The sequence below is a fragment of the Saccostrea echinata genome, unplaced genomic scaffold, assembly GCF_033153115.1.
Source record: "Saccostrea echinata isolate AGI-Se365-2 ecotype Australia unplaced genomic scaffold, CSIRO_AGI_Sech_v1 ptg000029l, whole genome shotgun sequence".
Taxonomy (NCBI): domain Eukaryota; kingdom Metazoa; phylum Mollusca; class Bivalvia; order Ostreida; family Ostreidae; genus Saccostrea; species Saccostrea echinata.
This window is the reverse complement of record NW_026889778.1, coordinates 11,598,709-11,613,194: the sequence shown is the minus strand read 5'-3', so window position 1 is coordinate 11,613,194 and position 14,486 is coordinate 11,598,709. Positions and strand designations below refer to the sequence as shown.

At 31.3% G+C, this 14,486-nt stretch overlaps 1 protein-coding gene across 1 annotated transcript; it reads left to right on the top strand.

Moving 5' to 3' along the window:
• The first annotated feature begins 5,274 nt into the window (after window positions 1-5,274).
• LOC133195608 (protein-serine O-palmitoleoyltransferase porcupine-like) lies at window positions 5,275-13,471 on the top strand. The gene is made up of 13 exons (XM_061331495.1): window positions 5,275-5,443; window positions 5,606-5,916; window positions 6,286-6,499; window positions 6,872-6,915; window positions 7,343-7,530; window positions 7,910-8,016; window positions 8,745-8,858; window positions 9,400-9,500; window positions 9,609-9,685; window positions 9,808-9,871; window positions 10,145-10,230; window positions 10,557-10,661; window positions 11,081-13,471. Exons 2-13 carry the CDS (start codon window positions 5,667-5,669, stop codon window positions 11,177-11,179), a joined length of 1,449 nt encoding a protein of 482 aa, XP_061187479.1. The 5' UTR covers window positions 5,275-5,443; window positions 5,606-5,666; the 3' UTR covers window positions 11,180-13,471.
• The last annotated feature ends 1,015 nt before the right edge of the window (window positions 13,472-14,486 follow it).

The window sequence follows — 14,486 nt, the reverse complement described above, 5'->3', positions numbered from 1 at the left end:
AGGGACAAATATTTGATTTCTGTTAGGTACATGTATGTGCATGCATGTGTTGGGGGGGGGGGGGCTGATCTTGGAAATAAAAAAGAAAGTTGTTTTTTTTTTCAGTTTTGAAAACCCCTCCCTGTTTTTGATTGTCAAACATTTTTTCAATGAAGACAAAACTAAAGAAAATACCTCTTGTCATCTTAGAAACAAATATATTTTGTCATATGAAGGTATGATCTGACTCGACAATTTTTTACCTCCCCCCTTTCTATAGAATCAAATAGCCATCCCCTGAAAAACTAATCTCTGTCTTCTATGATTTACTTGTCCTTAAAATTATAGGCTAAAAACTCATATAAACAATGATAAATATGAATTTCAAACATGCAACGTGTATTTTGGGGAATTGAAATTATTTGTCTTTTGGATCATACATTCACACTCTGCGTTTAAAAACAGCTCAGGTGGATTGAAAATGAATTTCAAACTAGAATTTCAATCCAATGTTTTCTCGGACGTCCGTGCCGAATTGTACCCGCCCATTTCATTGCCTATCATTAAAATTTTTGACTGTAACAGATGGAAAAGCCGTAAGCTGTATAATTTCAATTTTGCCCGTTGATTTTCCGCGGTCTTATGTCAATCATATAAAATCGAAAACTAAAGCTTATGGACTGAACGGATTCAACACCACCCCCACCCTCACCCCCCCCCCCCCCCACCCCCACCCTTTCCCCGCTTCATCGGATCTGGTCCTGTTAATTAAGTAATTGAAACTCTTGTGTATATATGTCCCAAATCAAGACAGATCACTTTCAACAATCCTTAATTAAAGAACAATCATAAATGCTCACTCCTCCATGGCACCTGATCCCACCTTGTTTTTAGAGGTCCGTGTTGTCTCTGCTCATTATTTGTATTGTTTGATTGGACTTTTGAGCACAGATTAATGTTCGTTATTGTCACAATTCCTCTTCACTACCTAGAATGCTACATGTGTAGTGCACTACTTAGAATGCTACATATGTAGTGTTCATAATGTATTATCGTTACTTGAATGCTAAAATCTTTACAATGATATGTGATAACATATAAATTTGAACAAAGATAAGACTATACGTTTCTGTACTGTTAAGTAGCAGTATGTAATCAACTTCTAAAAATTTGCAATAAATGAAGCATTTTTTTTATATTTTGTGCAATGTATGAATTTTACAAATATTTCTGAAACTCGAGCAAACTCGTGATTTAACCCCAAATCTTACTATTATGCTAAGCTATTTTCTCTATTTAAAAAGTATTAAAAAGGTGACAATAAGCCTATGAAGTACATGTATTTCTAGTTGAACTCCGGTTGTCGCTTTTCTATGCAAAAATTGAGTTCATATATATGATATGCTTGAAATTTTCGCTCCAACATGATCCGTATATAGTAACCAAGAAAGTTTATTCCCTCTATGTAATACAGGTAAAATTGAATCATGTGGCCTTTGTTTTAGATGACATGACCTTTAGATAAAAAGATCAATACCATGATATTGCACATTTGTGACTTCCTTGATAATTTCGCGGAACATGGAAACAATTAAAAGAGCTAAGTCCGCTTAACCCCTGAAGTGTGTGCACTGTCGGCTTCACAACGTGTTTCGGTTTCGGTTAAGACTTTTTTCCTTCAATTTTACACTTAATTGTGATAAATTTTATTCTGATTATGACTGATGAGGAACTTTAAGACATGAAAAAAAAAATCATTAAAACGATAAGAAAGTGGTGATTTGGACCCTTAGTTATGCAAGAATAAAGCTACAAAACTTTTTTTTTAAGAAACTGATTTTCCAGTAAAAATATGATTTATTAGAGTGTATTTTCTGAATAAATATATGAGCGATTGTAATTCGATACATGATTACCTCAAAAGGAAGAAGCTGAAATTCATTAATTGTACAGAACGAGTCGGGGTTCAAATCCTATTCTATATTTTAAGCATGACATGAAAAAGAAAATATTTCTCCTATGATATATTTATTGGCTATCATTTTGTGAATTTTAAGTTTACTAAGTGGAGGTATCACCATGTTAACGTTGTACATTTTGCATTTACCTCCACATATAGTAAATTCGATTCAGTCAAAATTTTACAAATTATATTGTGATAAATGCTGGACTTTCTTGGGCACTGAAAAATTGTCTTTTGAAACTGGGAAAGTTTTCGCCCCCCCCCCTTTTTTTTTTTACATGTAACCAAATTGGTAAAACTGTACAACTTGCTGAGTTTATCTGGAAGATTCTAAATTAAATAATTTAAATTCATTTATTCACGATTTTTTTATTATGCATATACTTTAATATTCCTTACAAAATTGGAATTGCCTTTGATAATGGATGAGAGTGGACCCTTTCACCATATCCAGATTCATTCGATCGACAACCATAGTGGAAAGCATCAAGATGTGAATCCACTACACTGGCAGTCATATAGAGAAATTAGAAATACAGTTATTAATGAAATTCGAAAATCCTGTGAAAAGTATAACAAAAAAATGTCGTCAATGATTGATAAATCGATTCCTCCCGGGAAATGGTGGAGGATTGTCAAATCAATATCAAAACTTAATAAAAATTATGAACCATTACCACCATTAAAATCAAATGGAAAACTTATTTTTCATCCAATAGAAAAAGCTTTAGTTTTAAATAAATATTTTGCCCAGGTTTCCTCCATTAATAACGAACCAGATATTCCTCTTCATGGACCCGGTCCACCACAACAGAATATTAACATTTTTCCTGAAATAATTATCACAGAAGCTGAAGTTTATGATCAATTATGTATCATTGATAACAGTAAACCTCCTGGTCCTGATGGCATATCTCCAAGAGTGTTAAAAGAAATCTCCATTTCAATTAAAAAGCCTCTGACAAATCTCTTCAATATGTCATTAAGGGAAAAAAAGCTACCAGACATCTGGAAATTATCACAGATTACACCCGTCTTTAAAAATAAAGGGAGTGCTCAAGAAGTATCTAATTATAGACCAATATCTCTTACAAGTGTTCTGTGTAAAATAATGGAAAAAATACTTTTTAAACATTTACATAATTTTATGAATGATAATAATATTATATACAAATATCAGTCTGGTTTCCAACCTGGAGATTCAACTGTCAATCAACTGGTAGAGATATATAATACTATTATTTCAAATCTTGATAAAGGAAAAGATGTAAGATTTATCTTTTGTGATATTTCAAAAGCATTCGATAAAGTATGGCATAAAGGCCTGTTAACTAAACTAACAAATTATGGTATTAATGGCAATGTATTAGGTTGGATTGAGAATTATTTGTCTGATAGACAACAAAAAGTTGTAATAGATGGTTTTACATCAAACCCTGAAACGGTAAATGCTGGTGTTCCTCAGGGTTCTGTTCTGGGACCATTTCTATTTCTTTTGTACATTAATGATATTTGTGATGATCTAGTTAATAATATAAGACTCTTTGCTGATGACACTTCTTTATATGCTATTGTAGACAATGGAAATGTAGCACAATCTCTTACTGATGATCTAGAACATATTGATAAATGGTCAAAGAAATGGCTGGTTGATTTTAATCCTAATAAAACTGTGAATTTAAATTTTAGTAGAAAAAACTTTGTATATTCTCCTGTTAAATTTGGCGAACACGGCCCAGATATTATTCAGAAAAATTCTCATACTCATCTAGGCTTACATTTTCAAAGAGATGCCACGTGGACATCACACATACAAATAATTCATGAAAAAGCTACAAAAAGATTAAACATTCTTAGAATGCTTAAGTACAAGGTTACACGTAAAACACTTGTTAAAATATATTTTGCATTTATTCGACCTGTAATGGAGTATTCTGATGTTGTTTGGGACAATTGTTCTGAAAAAGATTCTAAACTTTTAGAAGACATACAAGTTGAAGCAGGCAGAATTATCACTGGATTAAGATGTAACTCTTCTCGTTCAAAATTGTATGATGAACTAGGATGGGATCTTCTAAAAACAAGGAGAAAAATTCATAAGCTTATATTGTTTTATAAAATTATTAATGGTTATTCCCCTCAATATTTGTATGATTTGATTGAACCCTATCGCCCATCAATTCATTCTTATAATCTCAGAACCAATGTTGTACAATTCAAAATTCCTAATATTAGAACAACATCTTATATGGAAAGTTTTCTTCCCTCTACAGTCAAACAATGGAATATCTTGCCAGATTATATTAAAAATGCTCCTGGAATATGTTCATTTAAGAGTCTCTTAAAATCCTATTTTTGTAGAAAAAGTAATGAACTTTTTCATTTTGGAGTAAGAAAATATAATATAATACATTGTCAGATAAGGAATAATGCCAGTAATTTGATGGCAGATTTATATAATCAATGTTTAGCAGAAACTCCAATGTGTGAACATTGTGCTGGCAGTATTGAAGATGCCTACCATTACTTTTTTGTATGTCCAAGATATACAATTCCAAGAAATGTACTTTTTCAATCAATACATAATATTATAAATTGTGACTATATATCTGAATGTGATTTATTGTTAAATGGTAGTTCTAATCATGGACTTGATATTAATATACAAATATTTGAAGCTGTACATACATTTATAGCAGCAACAAAGCGATTTATATAAACACTGTCATATACATATGTGGTATATTGTAATATTTTCAATTTTTCCAAACCGGTACTACTTTGTACTCTTGCTTATCTTTTTTTTTTTTTTTTTTTTTTTTTTTTTTATATATATTATTATTTTTTTTATTTTTTATTTTCTTTTTCTTTCCTTTTGCAATTTTGCTTCTTTTGCCTTCTGTAATTTTGTTCATTTTTGTTTTTGCTTTCTTCTTTTGTACATTCTTACTTTTGCTTTAATAATTAATTTACTGTGTATTTGCCTTGACCTTGATGTAGGGAGAGGGCTAAAATAGGCTGAGCCTGCTGCCCAATCCTATTCACTCTTACATCTGTGAATAAAATATTGTTTAAATTAATCAAGATGTGTAGAAATTTTGTTTTGTCCAAATTTTTACTTCACCCCCAAAATATATCCTACATTTATTATAAAATTCTATTATTGTTTAGTGATTGGAAATTGTATAGCCTTGTTACAACATAGCCTAAATAAAAGCCTGAAATACGATCGATCAAATTAATCATCAAATGTTCCAAAATTTCCGGGTAAATTATGTCTACTGTAACTGACAGATTTTAAAATTAGTGATCATCATTGCGTTTCCTGTAAGACTATTAACTTCGTTTTGACGAAGATGGGACGATAAGCATCAAAGACTGAACACAAAGTCTGAATTAGATACTTCTTTCATATATTGTCGTAATGTATTGGGGTCGATGTATTTATTTTTTAAGTGAGAAAATCATAACTCTGTTATTCCTACTGTTAAACAAAAACAGGTGCGTTTTGTTGTTGTTGTTGTTTTGTTTTTTTTTTGTTTTTTGTTTGTTTTTGTTTTTTTGGCTGAATTGTAATTTCTTTCATTTGAAAAAAAAGTGCTTACTGTGCTATTGTTTTTTTTTCTGCATATAAATTTAACTCTGAAGATTTTTTTTTCACAGCATCAGCATGTGAAATAACCTTCCTATCGCCACTGTGACTGTATAATATCACCGGTGAATAATGGAGTACGATGATAATTTTGACGATTATTACGATGACGCCAATATCTACGATGAAGAGGATTTGGAGAAAATGTTGGCTGGTTATACCGACTTTGATTATGGTGATGAAATGGAGTATGCTCGGATTTCATTCATGGATCTGGCAGAGAACTGCCTCTACCCTACCTTACAGCAAACAATTCATATGTTGGCTCCATTGTATGTTTTGTGTATCACAACAAGGGTTGTTTGTGTGGTGGGGTATTCAGGTAATTTAAGATTGTTGAATTTTCAGTAGGAGGGGTTTTTGTACATTAATTATGAACAATCAAACAGAAAATTTCTTCATACTTATCAAAGCAGAGAACATGAATAATTAATAATTAGTGTATACTTAAGTCAGCAGTATATTAAATTGTAAGGAAGGAAATTTATCATACCTAGATGTGTGTTTTAGGGACAAGTAAAATATTTTGATTGTTGACAAATGGGATGTAATGTTGCATTATTTTTTTTTTCCATTTTGCATCTATCCAGAATTTTAACAAATTTTGAATATTTCTAATTATGGTAACTATATTGTCTTTCAATTAAAACTTTTACTGTTGCTATTTTGTTGTTGTTTTTATTTTTAACAGATACAGAAGATCGTCCCATTCCCCGGTGGTTACTCAATATCTGCATCAGTCTAGGGGGACTGTTAGCACTCTATATGTTTTTTGGTAACAACATTGTCTACCTGCTTGTCTGTGCTGTATCTGTATACACAATCCTGCTTGTTACATCATGGAAATTTCAGAACATTTCAGGAGTAACAGTGGCAGTCTGTATCTTCCTTTTCATTGTGATATGGTAAGTGATAATAATACCATCTCAGAAAGCATATGTTTTGAAAAAGCCTACTAGCATAGTGAATAAAATCTTTGATTTACTACTAGTATTTCATAAAGTCAATAAGCATATTAACATGTGTATTATAAAGCCAACATTTTTTAAATTTTTTTTTCGTATTTTGTAATTTGGTTTGTGTTTGAATTTTCAGAATGATATTTTAAAATTTAAAAATTAAAAATATATTTCCTGCAGATACATGTATATGTTGCTCTCTGATCTGAAAAAAAAATTGGGTGGTTTACTATAATCCCATTTTTTTTAAACATTGAGCTAGAAATACATGTAATTTTATACTATTATTTTTTCTTTGTTTTTGATAATTTATTACAGTGAGTTGTTTGTTGTGGATGAAAAAGTCTGGCACAGTGTGAGAGGTAAGGCTTGCTGATGTTTATGGAATTCATTTTTCAGTGGATGTTTCACAAAAGCATAAAACTAATTTTTAGCTCGTTAACCCCTTTCTCTCACCTGGGCAGAATATCTGTATTGAAATCAGCATTCCAGTTAAGAAGTCTATAGTTATAGGTGCCCTAATAGTAATATGGTGATATTTAGCATTTATGATTTATTTTAGAGCCACTGTTGTCTTTTCTTACAATGCACTATGCAGAACTAGTAAATGTATACTACTGGATTGTCAGTTTCTGGTAAACTTTAAAAAGAAGATGACTGTAATGGCAAATGTATTTTCTAGTACAAGTAAAAATAATTTAAATATAATACAAGATCATTGTAATCTTTTATTCCAGGTGATCACTGTAATCTTGTATTCCAGGTGATCACTATAATTTTGTATTCCAGGTGCACAGATAATGCTCTCTATGAAACTTATAGGACTTGGTTTTGACATCACATCAGGCATTGTATCCTTGCCGGCCTTTACAGATTATATGGCATATATCTTTTGTGCAGGAAATGTCATCTTTGGGCCTTGGATGCCATTTCAAGACTTTAAAAGTCTCTACTCCACAAGTATATCAAAGTGCCTTGTAAGTTCTGAGTAAAAGTGCTCCATTAATGCCTGTATTATTTGACTGACCTCTTACTGTGACTAAAAGTCTTCTTAAAAAATGGTAGATTAGTGAAATATGGATGGAAAATTAGATTCTTATACACAATCATAAGCCTTTTAATGATAATGCACATGTATACATACATGTATATCACACATGTACATGAATTATATGGGAAGTTATTTTTTGTCAGGTTTAAGTTGGATTCAGAAAACCGGTAAAACATTTTCAGAACTAAAGGGTGATCATCCTTCTGCTCAACAAAATGGAATTTTTCTTGTAACAGGAGTTGTTTCCCCTAACATGGTCATTACTCCTTAAAATGTTTTAATACATACATATTTGTTGTCATTAGGATGTAGATTGGATGACTAAAGTGATGAAATCCAGTTTGTTTTCTGTCCTCTGTCTTTCCTTCTCCACCTGTTTTGGATCCTGGATCATTCTAGACAGTAATTACAAGTAAGTGTTCTAATACCCCTCAAAAAAATCTATTGTTCTTAATTGTGTGTTCAGTTCATCAATGTATATTATGTACTATTTGTGCCCAAGAAATTGTGTATTTTAACTTATGGGTAATTGAATGGTGCAATTTCACATTCAGGCATTGCATTCTGGTAAAAGTTGAAATTCAGCAAATGGCAGTGGTTGCAAAATTTTGAAACTGGCTCTATGTTGCAAAAATAAGCCTTATTCTAAAAATGAATGTAATTCAATTTTCTTTTTGCACATATTTTGGTGGAGAAAAAAATCAAGTCATGGATTATGTTCAAAACAAAGATTTCCAATGACACCAATGCTATAAATGTGGGCAGATTATTAATAATGTTTGATTTTTCGATGAGAAATTCAGTGACTATTTCTAAATGGGCAACACTTCCAAATTCTGACATTCTTCACACTGATTGCTTTATCTATTTATATATTGTGTATATGTTAACATATATTGAATCATGATACTTGTTTTAGTTTTGTTTGTAGGTGGGCTACCCAGAGCTGCCCATACCTGAATGTTTTATCTATTTATGATGTGTGCCCACTTATACTGAATTATGTTACTGTTTTGTTTGTAGGTGGGTTCGTGCTTACAGAGATGCCCAGTCATTCAGATTTAGCCATTATTTTGTGTGTTTTATCTATCTATGTTATGTGCCCACTTATACTGAATTATGTTACTGTTTTGTTTGTAGGTGGGTATGTGCTTATAGAGATGCCCAGTCATTCAGATTTAGCCATTATTTTGTGTGTTTTGTATCAGAGACTACCGTAGCTCTATCTGGAATTAACCCCAGTGAGATTGACTAGTGAGTATTTGTCAGTCTCAGTGAGATCAACTAGTGAGTATTTGTCAAACTCAGTGAGATCAACTAGTAAGTATTTTTCAGTCTCAGTGAGATTGACTAGTAAGTATTTTTCACACTCAGTGAGATCAACTAGTGAGTATTTTTCAGTCTCACTGAGATTGACTAGTGAGTATTTGTCACACTCAGTGAGATCAACTAGTGAGTATTCATCAAAGTCAGTGAGATGGACTTGTGAATATTTATCAAACTCAGTGATATCGAGCAGTGAGTATTTGTCAGTCTCAGTGAGATTGACCGGTTAGTATTTGTCAAACTCACCATCTTTTTTTTTGGTAGATTGACCAGTAAGTACTGATGATTGTCAATCACACTCACAGCGTCTTTGATTTTTGTAGACAGTATATTTTGTAAGTAAAAAATACAGTGAAACTTGTCTAATCCGGATAAGTCCCTTTCAGTAATTTTAATTGTTTAAAATGTTGTTTAATCCGGAATGTTGTCTTCATTTTTGTTGTTTTCAATGTTGTTTTCATTTTTTCAGTGGTGTGACCGTCACTCGACCATTACACATTGAATTTCCAAGATCTCTAGTTGAAGTTGTAACAAATTGGAATTTACCTATGCATAATTGGTTGAAAAACTGTAAGTATAAAACATTTTTTACATTTTAACATCATCTTTTTTTGTTTTGGAAGTACATATACATGTACCTGTTAATGTTAAAGGTAATTGATTATTTTTTTTATTTAGATGTGTTCAAAACAGCTCGTCCATATGGGACATTTTTAGCCGTCATTTTAACCTACGTAGCAAGCAGTCTGCTTCATGTGAGTCTGTTATAATCACTCTAGGAATGGTTTTGAAATACTGGTACTCCAAAAATATAATACAAAGAAAATAGACCATGTACATACATGTATTTTTTAAATTTTCTTTTTTTTTATTACAGGGCCTTAATTTTCAGTTAGCAGCAGTTCTATTATCACTGGGGTTTTATTCCTATGTTGAAATGGGTAAGGTGTTGATTATTTTGAAAAGTATAAGGTATTTATTATTTATTTAAGATACTGTCTTAAGATATATGTAAATTTATTTACATATTGTTGTACAATGCATTGGTGCAATGCAATGCAATTCTCTTCCAGCAGTCAGACATATTATTGCAATTTCTTCAGTGCATGTGATGTTACAACTATAAAACACAGTTAAATTAAAACAAGAAAGTACTTGTTATCAAATTTTTATGAAGTCGAGCTGAAGTTAATATATACTATGTGTGTCTTCAGTTTTCAGGAGGAAGTTAGCCCGGGTATTTGATGCGTGCTTGGAGGCACGGTCCTGTAGAGAAAACTGCTCCCACACTTACAAATATGTAAGAATTTTTCTTGAATACTGAAACTTGTTTCAGAATCATGTTATTGTTTAAAAGATCGAATAGAAAACAAAAAACATTTTTTTAAATGTGTTTTAAGAATTATTATTTAAAAAGACAGTAAAAGTAATTTTTTTTTTTGAAAAAAAAAATTGATTCATATATACATAAGAGTTATTTTATTCTACTGAGTCAATTTATGTAATAATTTGATACCTTTTCATTTTTGTATCAAAATTCAATAGTGTTTAAGCTAAATATATCCAAAATATAAGTGGATAACATCAGGGGTACATTTAAATGACTGTTACTTTTAATTTTTATAGAACCACCCTTTTGTGTGGCTTACAAACCTTTGTTTTGGGTGTGTTACAGTGTTTCATTTAGCCTACCTGGGTCTAATGTTTGACAGCAGTGTCGAGGCTGAAAAGGTCAGAGTTCAAACACCTGTTATTTATTTCCAAATATACATTTATCTAAGGAATTTTTTGAATAATATTTTTTTCTAATGAAAATTTCTGTAAATAAATGAAAACAGTATTTTGTGGATGACATAAAGAAGTAAATGATTTTTGACAAGTTTTAATAAGATACATGTAGCAGTTACTCAGTTAGGATATTGTAGTTTGATTTATTTATTTGATATCACTCTACCAATAAGTACAAATATATATCATGTTCTGAAAGAATAGTTAAAAATATTATGAATCAATTCAAAAATGTTGACATGTCAAAATATACACATGTATACTTTAATTTTATTCCTATTACATAAACTTGTCACATGATTTTCAGTAGTCAGACCAAGTGCCTCACTATTTAACCTTGTAATTTTTCATTTTCTTTACAGGGTTACAACATGTCCCACACACTACAGAAATGGTCAGATCTGGGATTCCTTAGTCACTGGGTCATACTAGGAACTTACATATTTCACTTAATGGTGTAATAACCCCTCCTTCTTAACATTTTTTAGAACTTCAAGATAGACAATGTTGCAATTTTGCAAAGGAAATTTGGAAATGTACTTGCTACCATAGCGTGCAATGTGATACATATCTTAAAACTGTAGTTGCAATACCATCCCCAGCTGTGTTTTATATATAAACTGATCTCCAGCAATCTCTCTTGCTTTAAAGTAGTTAGCTGTGATGTTCATTGATTGCCATGACATAGAGTTGTTTTGCATGGTTTGTATTTGCACATATTTACAAAGATTGCTCTGATAGGAGCTTGTTATTGTGGTGCCTACCTTATGTGTGATTAGTGAATAATTCTGTAAATCACTTTTTACTCGCGAGAACTTTATTTTTGCGTAATTACGTGAGACTATCTGCTTGCAAAAATTTCATTATTATGTTTAATTCTATTACTAAAGATTATATAGAGCATTAACCAAAATTCTTGAAAATTTTTTCGCTTGTACCTACCAAATAACAGTCTCGCAAACATAAAGTGTCGCAGAAATTGAGTGATCTACAGTATTAGGGTATTGTACTGGTATTTTGATAACAAAGTTGACGCAGGATACAGTACCTGTACGTGTATTGGGAATCAAAAAGTTAAGATATTTTCAACAATGTTCTTTGAACTCCCCCAGTATTTACAGATTTTTGATACATTTTGAATGGATTGTTAGTTTGTGATTTCTCAGATTTTCTCCAGTATTTGGAAAGCGTTATCATTTTCTTTCTTCAAGATTATGGGCATTTGTACCAATTAGTACACCATATTGATATGTACCATAGTTCTCATATTGTTTTTATTTGACATTGTTAAAATGAAACATTGCATTTTACCAGTAACTTGTATTTGTTGTGAAAGAATTAATCATAATTCACTTGCAAAGTATGTTTTGAGTAACGTATATTGCCTGGAGGGTTTTCTTTTTGGTAGAGAGATGGGTACACGGAGGGTTTTAGATATATGAATCATTGGGACCCCTATTTGCTCCACAGGGCACAAAATGTATTTTCCTTTTACATTTGCATACATGTATTCCTACTATTATTTTGAATCTTGATATAAACTTTCACTCTTTAAATTTCAGCAAAAAAATGTTTAAAAAGTCTTCATGGTTTATACATATTTTTGACTCTAGGTGACCCTCATTGCTTGAAGTATTTGATTCTTTTTAACACACAGAGATGTCTTTTGTCTTGCATGTGTACCAGAATTTGTCATTAATATTCCTGATCATTTTTTTTAATATATTCATTGTTTCCTGCTTTGATGTCATCTTCTCCACATTTGAGAGACTAAAGGAAGGTATATTTTACTTAAAATATTAGGAGCTTAAATTAGTTGTAGCATATGTACATATGTACCTGTGCCAAGCGCATTAAATTGATAGATGCAAATATTTAAACCGGTATTACATATAATTATTTAGGATCATTTGCAAGTTCATGTCATAGTATATACATATATATATATATATATATTTCCACATAATGTGTACATGTATTTTGATAGCCTACATATATTGCTCCATGGTGGAGTTAAAACTGGGTAGTGTAATAGTACTTAGTCTAGTCAAATTAGTATTTTTTTAGGTTGTTGTGTATAAACTTACAGTTTATTAGTAACTCGGCAAACATTACATGTATGAAGTACATATGTACTTAATAAAAACAGTTTTATTGTCACAAGTAAGGAGGACAAGATATCAGGCTATGTTATTGAAGTTTATAGGACCATCTTAATAGTAAAACAAAACGCTGTAAATTAATATTTTTACAGTAAAATATCAATCGGCAGCCTCTCTGTACAAATAAATGTACGAGTGTTGATGGACAAGCTCTCCTAGACTTCAAACAGTGATACATTGTTCTGATTTCAATGGTCTCTTTTTTTTGTTGTGGTGCTTTATCAATAGTTTGTTTTGATATTAACCTTATATTCCCAATGTTTACAGCTCAATTTACTTGTTTTGCTTTGTGTTTATTATTTTACAAGATATTTTGTTTTGTTATAATTTACAATGTACCTTCCTTTTATACTTCATAATTGAAAAAAAAGACCATGTTATAACAATTACTGTGAAGACTGTCTCCCTTACACCAGTCTATAAATCATGTCAAAAGTTTCAGTACTAATGTAGTACAATGCTAGAATCTCGTACCTAGTTGAATGTTATAAATTCAGTTTTCAGCTTTAAGCATGCTTGTTAAATATGTTCTACTTTGGTAAAGATCCTGTCCTTTGTAATGATATCAATAAATTAGTTTTAAACTTTAAATGTGCTTGTTTTTTTAATGTCCCATTTTGGTATATATCAATCACTTGATGAATACACAAGTTATCCTTAAATTTTAATTTATTTGCTAAGGATAATATTGTTGTCAATATTATTACAAGTGCAGTTAAAATTCTTACTGAAAAAATTGTATCCCACCTAAATATGTATTGTTGAAGGATGTTGATTTCATGACATAAAATAGTTGAACTTCCTTATCTTGAACCCTGATATCTTGAATACCAGGAATATGTGAAAGTCATTTGGCAGTCCCAACCAGTTTTTCTTTGTTTTTAACCTTGTGCTCTCAAATCCTTGGATATCTCAAAGTCTAATATTATTGGTCTGCCATTTCAAAGGTACTTCTATTGGAAAATCCCTTTGTTTTGTTAATAAATTGTACACCCCTGTGACTCGTACACCATGTGATTAAAGTTCAAGTAAGCCTAAATTGACCAAAACTTTATTCAGATGTAGGATTTAACCTACATTTTCCAAAAGAGTGAAAAGATTTAATTTAAGGAGCTTCAATTTCCAAAGATATCATGACCAAATTGTGTGGAGGATGTATCTCGGGATGTACATTAATTATCACACTTGCTCACAGGCTGGATGTGACCTACATTTTCCCCATGTGATAGTTTAAAATTTTTGAACCAGGTCCATTTTAAACTAACTATAAGCTTTATTTAGTCGTGACTGTATGGATGAGGCATCTAGAGATGAGTGACCAGTCTCGAGTTTTTAGAGCAAGTCCATATCTAGCTATAAGCCCTATATTGTTAACAAACTTGCATGGATGGTGGATATACATGTAGGGATGGATGCTACCAGACTTGCTTCAGAGGCTAGATCTGAACTTTGTTTTCCAGATGATCGAACAGATTAAAGTTTTTAAGAGCAGGTTCATTTCCATGTAACCAATAGACTAAGTCCTATCGAGACAAAATTTGCATAGGTGTTGCATCTACGGATGCACAGTACCAGAACATTCATTTTAGTGCAAGATTTTGCCTTA